Source organism: Pelodiscus sinensis, chromosome 7 (assembly GCF_052426305.1).
Source record: "Pelodiscus sinensis isolate ZL-2025 chromosome 7, ASM5242630v1, whole genome shotgun sequence".
In the NCBI taxonomy this organism is placed as follows: Eukaryota; Metazoa; Chordata; order Testudines; family Trionychidae; genus Pelodiscus; species Pelodiscus sinensis.
Window position 1 is genome coordinate 67,271,108 of NC_143058.1, and position 14,277 is coordinate 67,285,384.

Here is a 14,277-nt window from a genome sequence, read left to right on the forward strand (position 1 = left end):
TTTTTTTTTTTTTTTAAAGTGGCCTTTTTTCAAAAAAAACTTCCCCTGCGTCTACACTGCCGCCGTGTTCTTTTAAAAATTAAATCGAAAGTACGTGGTTGTGGTGTAGTGTCAGTACCTAGCTGGTAGCTATGCTTGGGCGGGGGGAGGAGAGCTGGAACCATGAGGGAGACAGACTGAGGTTGCTGGGGCTGAGAGATAGGGGTGATGGACCCATAACACAAGGGGTCTGAAAAACCCTGGCCCCAAATCCTGTAACCACATCACGTCTGTGCTGTGCTGTATCCTGGAGGAGCAATAAAACCTTGCTATTCTACTGCTGGCAGAATCTGTTCTTGCTGCTATGGGGGTGCAGGATCGGGGGAACCCCCGAATGCATCATCACAGTGGTGTCCAGGATGGGATGCGAACTGCACCAGGTGGGTGGAGCTTCCAGCAGCGAGTGACGAGCAGCAGTAGGAGGAAGGGGCTTGCAAGAGCCAGAAGTGCTTGAGAGACTGAAGCGATTTCTGGGAGCTGTGGGCTGCTGCAGCGCTCGGTCAGTGACTCTGCACCCCGGGGATCAGCGGAGATGGCCTGAGTCTGTGTAGAGAGAGGGGCCTGCCCGTGGGGAAAGCAACCAAGGCCCAGTTGATTGCCTGGCTGGAAGAGTGACACCCATCCAGGGGCCTGGATCCTGTCCCAGCAGGGAGCAGCCAGACACCCCCGGGAAGCATCTCAGGCTCTCAGACCAGACAGAGGTCTGAAGCCCGCCAGAGAGACATGGTGCCCACCAGGCCAAGCCCTGCCAGCTGTGGTTTGTCCCAAGCGGGGTTCAGACTGGCAGAGCTGCAGTGGCTGGAGATCAAGCTGTGGCTAAACGAGTTAGAGGACCGTTGGGAGGAGCGCCAGGACCAAAAGAAGCAGACACAGCATGAGCTGGCCATGGCGGAGCAGAGGAGCCAAGGGGCTGTGGCTGCGGTTGCAGTGAGTGGGGAGGACCCCAAAGGGCCTGGGGTAGCCTGACTGGAGAAGCTCATGTTGGCCCAATGTAAAAATGTGCGGGACATGGACAGGCTCCTCAGCGCCTTTGAGTGGGCCTGTGAACTGCACCAGATCCCCACAGCTGACCGGCTGCAAGAGCTCACCCCCTTGTTCAATCAGGAGGCCACAGAGGTGCTCAACCAGCTGGAGGATCTGCAGCCAGGTGATTACGAATGGGTCAGAGGCCCTGCTGCACAAGTTCAGGCTGACCCCGGAAACATCCAGGAAGAAGTTCCGGGGGGTGCAGAAGGGGCCACAGGAGACCTATGTAGATATGGCCTCCCACCTGGTGCAGTACTGCTGCAAGTGGGTGTTCGGGGTCAGAGCCTAGACTGCAGAGGACCTGCTTAAGCTGATGATGCTAGAACAGTTCTATGAAGCGTGCCCGCCCAGCCTGAGGCTGTGACTCAAGGACCGGATGCCAGAGAACCGCCCCCAGGAAGCCAGGAGGCTGGCGGATGAGTTCACAGAGAGTCGGTCTGGTTGTGAACGGAAATCGCGGAGAGAGGGGGAGTCGCGCAGAGACCGGTTCTCGGCTGAGCGACGGAGTTACCTTCAAGGCGAGCCCAAGAGACAAGGACCAGCCGTCTGCGCCCCAGAGAACCAGCCAGGGCCCAGGCAGAGCCAGCACAAAGAGGTCTTCAGGACCTAACCTGCCATCACTGCGGGAAGAGGCCACAAGAGGGCTCAGTGCATCAGGCACCAAGACAGGTACCACGACCTGAGACTATCCAGTGGTAACTGGCTGAGGCTGGGGAAAGGGCAAGCCATCCCGGAGGCAGGGGCCAGCAGGCAAACCTCAGCTCAGAGTAGGGGGAATACGGTTCAGGCCAAGGGCCCACAGAGACCTGATGCTCCGAAGGCAGGTCTCTCCGTGTACCAGGTGGAGGCAGGGCGGCCCCTACGGTGTGAGTTCCTCTTGCCCCTGGAGGTGGATGGCAAGATGATGTGTTTCTGGGACACGGGGGTGGAGGTGACGCTAGCCCAGCCAGATATAGTGGTGCCAGACCACATGGTGCCAAACACTCAGCTGACCCTGAGGGACATAGATGGGACACCGTTTAAGGTGCCTGTAGCCCAGGTGCATCTGAAATGGGGGGTCAAGGAGGGACCCAAGGAAGAGGGGGTGCACCGGCACTTGCCCAAGGAGGTGCTGATGGGGGGTGACCTAAAGGAGTGGCCAGATGGACCCCACGGGGCCCTGGTCACCACCCGTAGCCAGAGCCAGCAAGGGACTGGCGACCCTGACCCAGGGTCAGGCTCCCGACAGGGGACACAGAGTCCCATCCCAGGCAGTGGGGAGGAACAGCAGCTCAAGTCCAGGCTGAGGTGCAGATGGATCCCTCCTTGCAGACCCTGAGGGACTGGGCAGACATGGGCACAGCTCAGCCCCTGGGGGGAGGTGGCCAGGAGAGGTTCCTGTGGGAGCAGGGATTCCTGTACCAGGAATGGCTCCCCTCAGGGAAGGTGGGATTATGGGGGTTCCAGAGGCAGCTGGTGGTTCCCCAACAGTATCAGTGCAAGCTGCTGCACCTGGCCCATGACATCCCCTTCTCAGGACACCAGGGGATCCAGCGCACCCGGCTGAAGCCACTCTAAAACTTCTACTGGCCGGGGATATTTGCAGCCATGCAGTGGTACTGCCAGTCCTGTGACTCCTGCCAGAGGATGGGGAAAGCCCAGGATAGAGGAAAAGCTGCTTTGAAGCCCCTACCCATCATAGAGGAGCCTTTCCAGAAGGTGGCGATGGATATTGTGGGTCCCTTCAGCAGAGCAACCCAGACAGGGAAGAAATACATCCTGGTGGTGGTGGATTTTGCCACCCGCTACCTTAAGGCTGTGGCTCTGCCCTCTATCGAAGCAGACACGGTGGCAGACTCACTGCTGGCCATTTTCAGCAGGGTGGGGTTTCCCCAGGATGTCCTCACGGACCAGGGATCCAACTTCATGTCAGCCCTGCTCCAGTGCTTGTGGGAGAAGTATGAGGTTCAGCACATCTAGGCCTCAGCATATCACCCCCAGACCAATGGGTTGGTGGAGAGGTTCAATGGGACTCTGAAGTAGATGCTAAGGACCTTTATGCACCAACACCCACAGGACTGGGACAAGTACCTATCCCATCTGCTGTTTGCATACAAGGAGGTGCCGCAGGAGTCCACGGGGTTCTCTCCATTCGAGCTGCTATGTGGGAGGCTGGCCTGACTGTAAAGGCTGGTAAGTGCAAGGTCAGAATGGCCGAGGTGTCCTACCTGAGCCATAAGGTGGGGAGCGGCTGCTTGAAGCCAGAACCGACCACGGTGGAAGCCATCCAAGACTGGCCAATTCTCCAGACCAAGAAGCAGGTCCAGTCTTTCATTACGATGGCAGGGTACTACCGGAGGTTTGTGCCCACCTTCGGCTCCATTGCTGCCCCAATCACGGAGCTGTGCCTGAAGGGCAGGCCAGACAGGGTGGTCTGGACGGAGCAGTGCCAGGGGGCCCTCTGTGCACTGAAGGAGGCCCTGGTCAAGGCCACAGTGTTGGTAAACCCAGACTTTGACAAGCCTTTTATCGTGTTTACCGATGCCTCGGACACCAGGCTGGTGGCAGTGCTGATGCAGGTGGACGAGACGAGGGAGCGACTCCCCCATCATGTACCTGAGCAGGAAGCTGCTGCCCCGGGAGCGGAGCTACGCGGCCATAGAGAAGGAATGCTGGCGATGGGGTGGGCCCTTCGAAAGCTGCAGCCGTACCTGTTTGGCCGGCATTTCACGGTGTACACCGACCACTGCCCCATGACCTGGCTGCACCAGATGAAGGGGACCAACGCCAAGCTGCTGAGGTGGAGCCTGCTGCTGCAGGACTATGACATGGAAGCGATCCACGTCAAGGGGAACGCCAACATCATCGCTGACACGCTGTCCGTAGTGGGGAGCCTGAACTTCCCCAGGCCACAGACAGAGTGACCCCGCTCTGTTTGCTCTCAGAGGGAAGGAGAGATGTGGTGTAGTGTCAGTTCCTTGCTGGTAGCTATGCTTGGGCGGTGGGCTGTGGAGGACCCCCACTGGTGGTTGTCTGAGAGCACGGCCCAGCAAGAGGGTCCTCAGAACAGTGGCCAAACCGGTTCTATTTGTGAAGGGAAGAGAGGGGACAAAGGAAGTGTGTGCTGGGGGAAGGGAGGGCTGGAACCATGAGAGAGACAGACTGAGGTTGCTGGGGCTGAAGGCAAAGGGTGATGGACCCATAACACAAGGGGTCTGAAACACCCTGGCCCCGAATCCTGTAAACACACCATGTCTATGCTGTGCTGTATCCTGGAGGAGCAAAAACCTCGCTATTCTACTGCTGGCGGAATCTGTTCTTGCTGGCGGAACCCCGACTGTGTCATCACAGCTGTGGTTTTTTCAACCATGGTAAACCTCATTTTACAAGGAAAAAGGTCTTTTTTCAAAAGTGCTTTTTCAAAAAAAGGCATTCTTGAATGCAAACAGGGTTTTTTCCAAAGAAAGCATCCAGACTGCCTGGGTGTTCTCTTTTGAAAAAGTGGCTCACCTTTTCGAAAGAAGCGGTTGCAGTCCAGATGCTCTCTTTCAAAAGAGGCTTTTTCCCTGACACACAGAGCAAGCATTGGCATGATAAGCTAAGCTAAAACAAAATCTGTCACTATTTTAAAGCGAGTTTAGGTAGTTTTAAATTTCTCAAGGTTCTTTTGTTTCTTTGCTTATACCAGATCAGTGAATCAAATCAAGTAGTATCCAGCTCTGTAAATGGTGATTTTTACTTTAGGTAACAACATTGAATTTGTTCTATTTTAGAAGATAAGCTATTTGAGCAGCCCTTACCTTCTGTTCATGTTCATGCTGAGCTTTTAGCTTCTCTAGCTCTTCCTGCAGCTGCCTAGAATATTCTTCTTTCTGTTTCTGAAATTCTGCCATATGGAGATCTTGCAGGTCGTTAAGTGCTTTTTTATGATGTTCCTCCATATGTAATACTTCTTCACGCAATACCATCAGAGCTTTATGATTTTCTTCTTCCAACATACATCTTTGATTTTGAAGAGCTATGTTCAAATCCTCCTATAAAAATTGATCATTTAAAAATGTCAAACATTCTCATTATACAGAAATTCATTAACCGTATACTGTAGTAACCATTAAATATTCATTACGAAGTTACCCGCTGCAAACTGAATTTCCAAGCCACGTAAGTAAATATTTACCACTGCCATCTTCTAGACCCTGACTAAGCATGCACTCCACTCACCTCTGAACGTATTATTTTTACAGATTAATTAATAAGCAATTACATTTCTATAGGTCTTATTCCTTCCTATATACAACTCTAGACACAATCCCCAACTACAAATTAAATTAAAATCTGAAGCACTTAAACATGAGATATCAGCGGAAAAGGGAAGTTTTCTTGAATCAGGGACTAACAACTTTTTTGCTTATCTTCAAGTAGGCTTACAAATTTAGACTTAGATAAATCAATACAAAGTGATGCCTCTATCTATATTCAACAATAGGAAAATATTCAATAGCATCTACTGGGACTTAATATCCCAGCAACAACCATGTGCCCTACTTCTGGGACCCTTGATACATAACTAAGAGGCTGAAGCATTCAAACACACTCAAAAGATGTTATTTCAATGTACTGGAACCTTAAATATTTCTACAGACTTCCTAATTTCTGCTCAAGTTTTTAAAATTATGCAAAACGTGATTTAGCAGGATCTTAGATTTGCTATGAGATTACTGAATGTTCAGAATCTATTAAAGAGCATTTTCACCTTTAACAAATTGCTAAGCACTAATTAACATGAAGGATGAAGTTAGCTACAAAGTGGAAGGTTTTTTGAGTGTCGAGTTGTACTACAAGTTCATTAAAATGTATAATTGAGCTAGATCAATATACAGTATTGTCATACACGAGGACTGAAGCAAAAGAATTAGTGCCCTAAGACTGCCACCTTTTATGATTCCCCACAACCGATTTACCCAATATGACCAAAAGGAAGAAATGATGAAAAAGAGATGCATTTACAGGAGTCTTGTAAGCAAAACACGAGAAGCAATTCTTCCACTCTACTATGCATTGATTAGGCCTCAACTGGAGTACTGTGTCCAGTTCCGAGCAACACACTTCAGGAAAGATGTGGAGAAATTGGAGAAGGTCCAAAGAAGTGCCACAAAAATTATTAAAGATCTAGAAAACGCTACCTGTTAGAGAAGACTGAATCAACTAGATTGTTTTGTTTAGAAAAGAGAAGACTGAGAGGGGACATGATAGTGATGTGTAAAAGGGAAGTCAAATCCCCCGGAGCCATTGACTCCCCTATGAGGGGCACGTACAATATACATACATTGCTAATGCTTAGATATATTTGCTATTTGTATAGGAGTAAGACATGACAAAGGTCAAGGCCTGTCACAAGTAATAACTTATATTAAGGAGACGAGGGGAAGTGAAACCAGTCTTCTGTTAAGTAGAGATATGGATAGATTCCACATCCTTTAAACTTGTGACCGGCTCAAGCAGGAAAGGAAAAAGGGAAGTATGGCTCGCCCATTGTTCAGCAAAAGTGAATGAATGTAACACAGCTGTAACTGCAAAGTCAGCAAGTAGGCATTGTATTTAACCTCATTGGGAAAATTAACCTGACCTATAGGAATGCTAAACGTCAAAAATGATGTAACCTATCATGTTAAGGCACCTAAACCAGGAAAGATGTTAACCCTATAAGAACCCCTGCATATGAGATGTTGGGGGTCGGCTCTGCTTTGAACATTGAGTTCCTTAGCCGTACCTTGGTTGCAACCAATAAACTTGAGTTGGACCCAGCCTGAAAGTGTGACTCTTCTTGGGGTAAATCAGACTAGCCTCCAAGGGGACGAAACTAGCAATTTATGCAACAATAGCATGAGGGGACATGATAGCTATAAGGAGGCAGGAGAGAGAAAACAAACATTCTTCTTAACCTCTTAGAATAGGATAAGCAGCAATGGGCTTAAATTGCAGCAAGGGAGGTTTAGGTTGGACATTAGGAAAAAATTCCTAACTGTCAGGGCGGTTTAACACTGGAATAAATTGCTTAGGGAGGTTGTGAAATCTCCATCATTGGAGATATTTAAGAGTAGGTTAGACATTAATCAGTCAGGGATGATCTAGATGGTGCTCAGTCCTGCCATGTGGACAGGGGACTAGACTTGTTGACCTCTTGACATCCATTCCAATTCTAGTATTCTATGATTCTAGATCCTGAGCTTGCTGTTTAGAATATTTTTGTATCATGTACCACTAAGGAAGAATGTCAGTAACAATCGAGAACCAGCTTTACTACTAGATCGTTTTAAGATTTACCAGCTCTTCAACCATGGTGCACTAAAGAAATCCTTTTCAAAACATACAAATTTTGACTCTTAAAAAACTGTAGGAACCTGTCCATTCTGGAAGGTTTTATGCAAATTATGTTTTCAAATTATGTCAAAATAAGTATATAAAGTAAATGATTTCTATCATCATTTTGTTCCCAAAATGAAACCTCCACGGAAGATATAAAGCTGTTGAAGAAAATATGAACTATTCTCTCATTTCCAAGCCTTGTAGATTTGAAACATTTTTGCATGTAGTGGAAGTAAAGAAGAAAATGTTTGTATTGCTATTAAACTCAGAACCTAATCTTCCATACTGATCGCATTTAAATACGCTTATAATTTTTCTCCTTTTGTCTTCGTTTTTAGCACAATTAAGAAAACTATTAAAATGGACCTATGCAGGAGCTGACGACTCAACAGAGCATTCCACAAAGAGAACAAAAGCATGGAAAACCAGTTTCAAAACCAACAGCCTTTCATTTTAAAACAATCTAAATTTAAAAGCAGAGAGGGTCATTTTACTGCTATATATTTCCCCCTAAACCCACCTTATGAGCTTCTTCCAGCTCAGCAGCCATGGCTTTAAGCTTTTCAATATGAACAGTAGCTAGCTCAATTTTCAGATCGTCTTGTGAAAGCTGCAGCTCTTCAGCATGTTTTAATTTGAGCCTTTCTATTTCATGAGTCAAAACTGTTTGATTTGCCTTATCCTTCTCGTGCAGCTGTTCTGTGAAATGCCTCTGTAGATCCTCAACAGCTTGTTTGTGCTCATCTCGTATAATCTGAATTTCAGAGAGGTACGAACACTCCAAAGAATCCAGATTTGACAAGTGTTTGGCTTCCATTCCATCAACGTGTGCTTGATGCTTTGCCTGCAGGTCACCTATATGAGCTTCAAACTGAGCCTGCTGTTTGCTTTGTAAGGCAGACTTAAGTGTTTCCATTTCAGCTTGGTGCTTGGTCTGTAACTCAGCTGTGAGAGATAAAATCTGTTGCTTATGCTTCTCCTGCAGTTGACGACTTTGGAGTTCTAGCTCATCAGCATGCTTCCCTTTCAACTCTTGAAGTAGATACTCTTGTTCTGTGGTGAATTTCTGGGTCATAATTTTGTGTTCCTCCATAAATCTAATTTCCAAGAACATTAAAAATGTTGTTAAACAAGAATTGATAAGAGCCAAAGAAAAAAAAACTAGGCAAAAACTGTTAATTTGATTACCACATTTTTAACCATTTTATCCATAGCAAGACAAAGAAATTATCTTAGACCTACACAATGGCCTATGTAAAGTGAAATGCTCCTCTCTAATTATTACATACAAGTGCCCATATTACAAAGTTCTTAATATAGGTGGCAGCATCCATAGTATCCAAGCATTTAATGTACATGTACAGTGATTATTAACTCCAACTCACGACAAAGTCATATGAACAGGGAAACGTGAGGAAGCCTGCTTTGTCAACACATTCGGAAATTCAGTTCAGTGTGAACTGAGCAGAAAGCAACTGAGGGAACCGGGACTAGAGATTTCCCTTACTGGAAGGTTAGGCATATAAAAATGATGTTCCCATTTATTTCTATATATAATACTGGAGTGATTATTTTTTAAGTAACAGCTAATCCTAGTGTGCATTATATGAAGTAAAACAGAGCAGTGAAACTTCATGGATAAAACTACCACTCCTTTCTAAAATAATGCAAGTTATATTTAGATAATTTTAGGTACCATCAATTGACAAAATTGTGAATTGCCATTTCTTAAGAGATTTTAAAACAACATACTTGTTCTGTGCTTCCGTAAGTTTAATTGCACATTCTTCTTGAAGTTCAAGTGTGGCTTTTCCCAAGTCTTTTTCCATGCGTGCCTTAGCAGCTTGTAGTTCACTGTCATACTGCGCCTGAGTTTTCTGTGTAGCTTGAATACTCGCTAAGCTATCCTCTAGCTGCCGCAAACTGTTCTGCTGCTCCTTAAGGGACTTTTCCAATTCTACAATTCTGGCAGCCTGCTGATCCTTAAGCTGATTCATTTCAGCTTCACGAAGTTCAAACTCCTTTTGCAAAGTTTGTTTCTCATACTCTGCCTTGTTTTCAAGTTCTATACGTAACAGAGATAACTTCTCTTCAGCTTTAATACTCAAGGCTTCTCTTTCACACTTCCATTCCTCCTCTTTCTCTTTGTGCATTTCTGCCATTCGCTGTACCTCTTCTCTAGCTCTTTTTAATTCTTTCTTGTGATCGTCAACAAGTCCGCGTTTTATCTATGGACATTAAATAAAAAGATTAAATCGTAACTACTGGAAATGTTCAGAATAGAAGAGTTATTATCTATGTAAGCTCTTTCAGCTCCTCAACTGTGGACCAATACAGCCTTCAGAGTCAATGGGTCCTAAGATCCTGAGTTTACCATGTTTTCAGCTGCAGAATTATATAAAAAGACAGGTAAAATGCATTGAACATTTTACTTTTCTACATAAGCAACTGCTATAGTTGATACAGGGATGTTATAGAACTGTAAATAGAAGGAAGTGATTTGCATGACTGACTGGTAAACGGTAAGAGGAGAAAAGACATGTTACATGAAAATGTGGGCTATATCACAAAAAGAATTAAGAAAAAATATTAACATTTTACCATTTTCTAAGAACCATCTAAATAATTGAAGTCTTGTGATCACGTCAACTTTTGAAGCAAAAAACAAGATAAAGATGTTAATTTGTTGATGCCTTATTTAAGTCAAAGCATTATTAAGAAAACCAAGAAACAAGTAGTAAAGGAAGATTTAAATGACTCAGTTCCAACCAAAAAAATCCCACATTTTCATATTAAAATGCCATGAAGCCTGAATGTAAGTCTTTCAATTTATGTCTAAGATCCTCCCTCTCCTCTCATTCCCTCTACTTTCTATTATATCAATTCACAAAGGAAATAAGCATAGCAAACACATCAGATTCAAATCTTTCTGCAGATAAGTTTTCAGAGTGCAAGAAAAATCAGAAATGGTATTGATGTAATTTCAAATGTGTGATGCACGGGCAAACTTGAAGAATAGAGATGAATACATTATTATAAAACCATTCATCTTCATTCACCCGTTCTTCTCCTTGGCTATGTCTAGACTGCAAGCCTCTTTCGAAAGAGAGCGTCTAGACTGCACGCGGAACTTTCGAAAGAGCAAGCCGCTTTTTCGAAAGAAAGCACCCTGTGAGTCTGGATGCTCTCTTTCGAAGAAGCCCTATTTACATTCAAGAACGCCTTCTTTCGAAAGAAGCACTTTCGAAAGAAGGCGTTCTTCCTCGTGAAATGAGGTTTACCGCCGTCGAAAGAAAAGCCGCGTTCTTTCGATTTAATTTCGAAAGAACGCAGCTGCAGTCTAGACGCAGGTGAAGTTTTTTCGGAAAAAGGCTACTTTTCCCGAAAAAAACCCCTGAGTCTGGACACAGCCCTTTACATATGCATTAGGGATGTGAACAGCTAATGGTTAACAGTTACCCTGGAGCAGCCCCACGGGGATGCCAGCTCCTAGTACACAAGAGCTGAAAGTCAGCAGCCAGCATGAGGTTGTAAGCAGTCAGGCTAGAGCAGCTTCTGCCCGCAGCACTGAGGCCCATTCCAGGCCAGCTGCGTTGCACAGGGAAGCCACTCCAACCCAGTCAGCTGGAACACACACCTGCCACCTACCTTTGTTTCATCAGTTAGCCAGTTAAACTTAACATTTAACTGGTAACCTGATTAAATGGTGTTTTACATCCTTAATATCCATCAACCACTTGTAGACCCAACTCATCAGAACATTACAAGGCTTTAGCCACGTAATTACCACAAGATCCACTACAAACAAGAGTGTTCAAATGTTAAGTGCCATTCCACCCACTATTCCCATTGATTTTGCTTCGTACCTGGCAGACATGCTATTTGGCATAGTTCTGTCATATTAAACACAAAGCAACTAATAAATACTACCTTTTCCAGCTCCTCTTCCAGATGGCTTTCATGCTGGACGCCCATGTCTTTTAGCTTAGTAATCTCTCTCTCTAAGTGTTGTATTTCTAGTTGCAGTTCTGCAACGTGCTGTCTCTCACACTGAAGGACGGAGAGTTTAGCTTTGTGCTCGTTCTCCAGCACACATACTCTTTCAGCAACTTCTGCTTCAACCTGGCGTGCTGCATCTTGAGCACTTTGTAGACGCAATTTTGTAATTTCTAGATTGACATTGAAAAAAAGATTTTGCATTTTTTCCCCCATGGGTCTTGATTCATAAAAGTTAAAAAACTGAAGGTCATTCATGACAGAAAAATAGTAAACATCAATGGCTCTCCCAATTTCAAGACTACCAAGCAGTAAATAAAATGTTTCCAATTACATTTCTTAAATGGTCCCTCTAGTGCTGGAATATATGAACTTTAATAATAACCTTTTAATGTACTATACGTTATTGCTACCTATAAAGCCTAAAAACATCTTGAATGTAAAGGTAGAAGAAACTCATCGTAATTTTTTCAGAGCTTAATGGATAATGAGATGGTAGATTCTGAAGATAAAATATTCTCTCAGCTCAAGCATTCCTTAGTGAACAAAACAAAAAATATAACCATAATGAACATAAGCCCTCCCCAAAACAGCAGAAAAGCAGCTTTGCCAAAGATTAGCACGTTAATGATTTTTTTATATTTAAACAGTTTGCGTAGTATATCACATCAGAAATGCCTAAATATCAGAAATATACCTTTTATAAATAATTTTACATATAGCAAATTAAATAACATCTGACTAATGGTATTCAATCAACTCTACTCACATTTAGAAATGACTATCTTTCAGGGTTTGGATGCCAAGTCCAAAAAGCTTTGCTCTCACATATACAATCTTAGAGGGGAAAAATATGTAAGGGCTACCATCATCTACTCTCCACACCTTCACAGCATTTGTATAATTTATATAAAAACCTTTTGAAATTGCTTTGCACCTAGCTCCTTCTCCCCTGCTTCCAAAACCGAAACTAAAAGCCATCCCTTCCAGCCCTGCCCCCCAGCCAGGGGCGGCATTCCACCTTCCTTTGTTGCTCTCCGTGGGGGGGTAACTGGTAGAACAGGTTACCTTCCTGTCCCATCAGCTACTCCGCTGGGCCGTGGTACAGACAGCAGCCAGTGGGGGTCAGCCACAGCCCAAGCCTAGCAACCAGCAAGGTACCCACACTACGTCACAAAGTCCCCCGGCACCGGCTATGTACGGGGCATGGCAGGACACGGATGCTCCACACTTTAAAAGCCCCAGCCAAGCAGGGTGGAGGGGAGAGGCAGAGCATGGACGGAGCATGCGTGGTGTGCTCTTGTGCCGTAAGACAGCTTTGGGCCGGGGGGAGGAAGGGGCGCGCCCGGGCGCCACCCAACGCCAGGGCGCCAGGATTCAAAGGGAGCCGGCACTCACGGCAAGAGTGGGGAGTGGACCAACAGAGGGGTGGAGGCACAACCGGGTCACACTTCCAGAAGGACCCCCAAGGCATCACGGGCGAGAGGTGGAAGGGACAGGGGCGAGAGAGACATCCCGGCACTGACTGGTTGGTGGACCAGGTGAGGGGAGAGGAAGCAGCCTAGGGCAGGGCATTATTGTCCGGGAGCTGGTGCATTACGGCAGGAAGACCCACCAGCCGGACTGGACCAAAACAAGTCCGCATCTTTAGGGCCCTGGGCTGGGGTCCGTGAGTGAGGGCGGGCCCGGACCCCCCTCTCCCCGGTGTTGGAGGCGGTGCAAGAAGCCCTGGGCACATTCGGGTCAGGCTGACCCACTGAGTGGAAGGCAATAGAGAGGACTGATATGACGAGACTTGGCGCGGGTTGGACTCTTGTACCCACCGGGGTGAGAAGTAAATAAAAACATGAATGGGCTAATTGGGGTCTGCATGTGTACACCATCCCTGAACTAAGTGCTGTTAAAGCCATAAAAATCGAAGAAAGTGAGGAGACATGGAACAAGATTTTTTCCTCCCCCCAATTTCTTTCTGCTAGTGTCTACAGGTTTCTTGTAACACTTGAGTAGAGAAACTCTAAGAAAGAAATGTGACAGCTTGATAGGGCCCTTTCTAAGCATCAAATATGGCAAGGTAACATATATGAGACACTGCTGTGATAACTGTTCCTTAGCTGTAGATCATTATATTTTACAAACTAACACTAAGGACTCTTCAGCAGGAATATTTATGCAAATGAAGTTAGAAGTTCAAACGAACCATGAAAAGTCCAATTCTCAGTACCATTATTAAGAAGTTTAAAGTGCTACATTTCTTTTTATGTAATTTCAAACTAAATTGGAGTTTTCCTAGTCCTGCAAATAATCCTTTTAAGCCTAAAGATAAAAAAAAATGTTTTGACAATCCAAGATTTCCATTTTACACGTGAACCTGCAGTACATCTTACCTTTGATGTGCTCTTCTGAAATCTTGGCACGGAGTTGTTCAAGATCTAGACAATGTTTCTTTTTTAATTCCTCAATTTCTGAGATATATCTGTCTGACAGATCCATCTTCATCTTCATCAGGTCCTCCTTATATTGCAGTGCAAGGGAAGATCTTAAGGAGTCTATCTCACACCTGTGTTTCTCCTCCAATTGCAGTCGCAAACAAGTAAGTTCTTCCTGCAGAAAACATACTTTCAGAACAGGTACCTTTATCTTTCAGACAAACAGACTAAAGAATTAATTTGACAGTAAGTGCTGTGATGGGGTGAGGCCAGACCCACTACAGTTGAATGGTGGAAGACAGGTAACACTAGCCCCAGGATAAGTAGATCCCTTTTCCCTTGGTAACTGAACAGGGGTTACTCCAGGTTAATTAGGACCCCCGGGGCCAATCAAGGGTCTTCCAGAACCAGTTAAAAGTCTCCTCACCAACTACACAGGTGCGTG

The 14,277-nt window shown here is 45.5% G+C and overlaps 1 protein-coding gene across 13 annotated transcripts in view; it reads right to left on the reverse strand.

Moving 5' to 3' along the window:
- PCNT (pericentrin) overlaps positions 1-14,277 on the reverse strand; it is a 163,737-nt gene that overhangs the window by 101,004 nt on the left and 48,456 nt on the right. For all 13 annotated transcript variants that reach the window (XM_075934141.2, XM_075934136.2, XM_075934137.2 and 10 more), the window contains 5 exons: positions 13,791-14,007; positions 11,341-11,579; positions 9,163-9,638; positions 7,931-8,507; positions 4,845-5,078 (listed from right to left, as the gene is read on the reverse strand). In XM_075934141.2, coding sequence (XP_075790256.2) covers positions 4,845-5,078; positions 7,931-8,507; positions 9,163-9,638; positions 11,341-11,579; positions 13,791-14,007 — 1,743 coding nt within the window. The remainder of the gene's footprint in view (positions 1-4,844; positions 5,079-7,930; positions 8,508-9,162; positions 9,639-11,340; positions 11,580-13,790; positions 14,008-14,277) is intronic.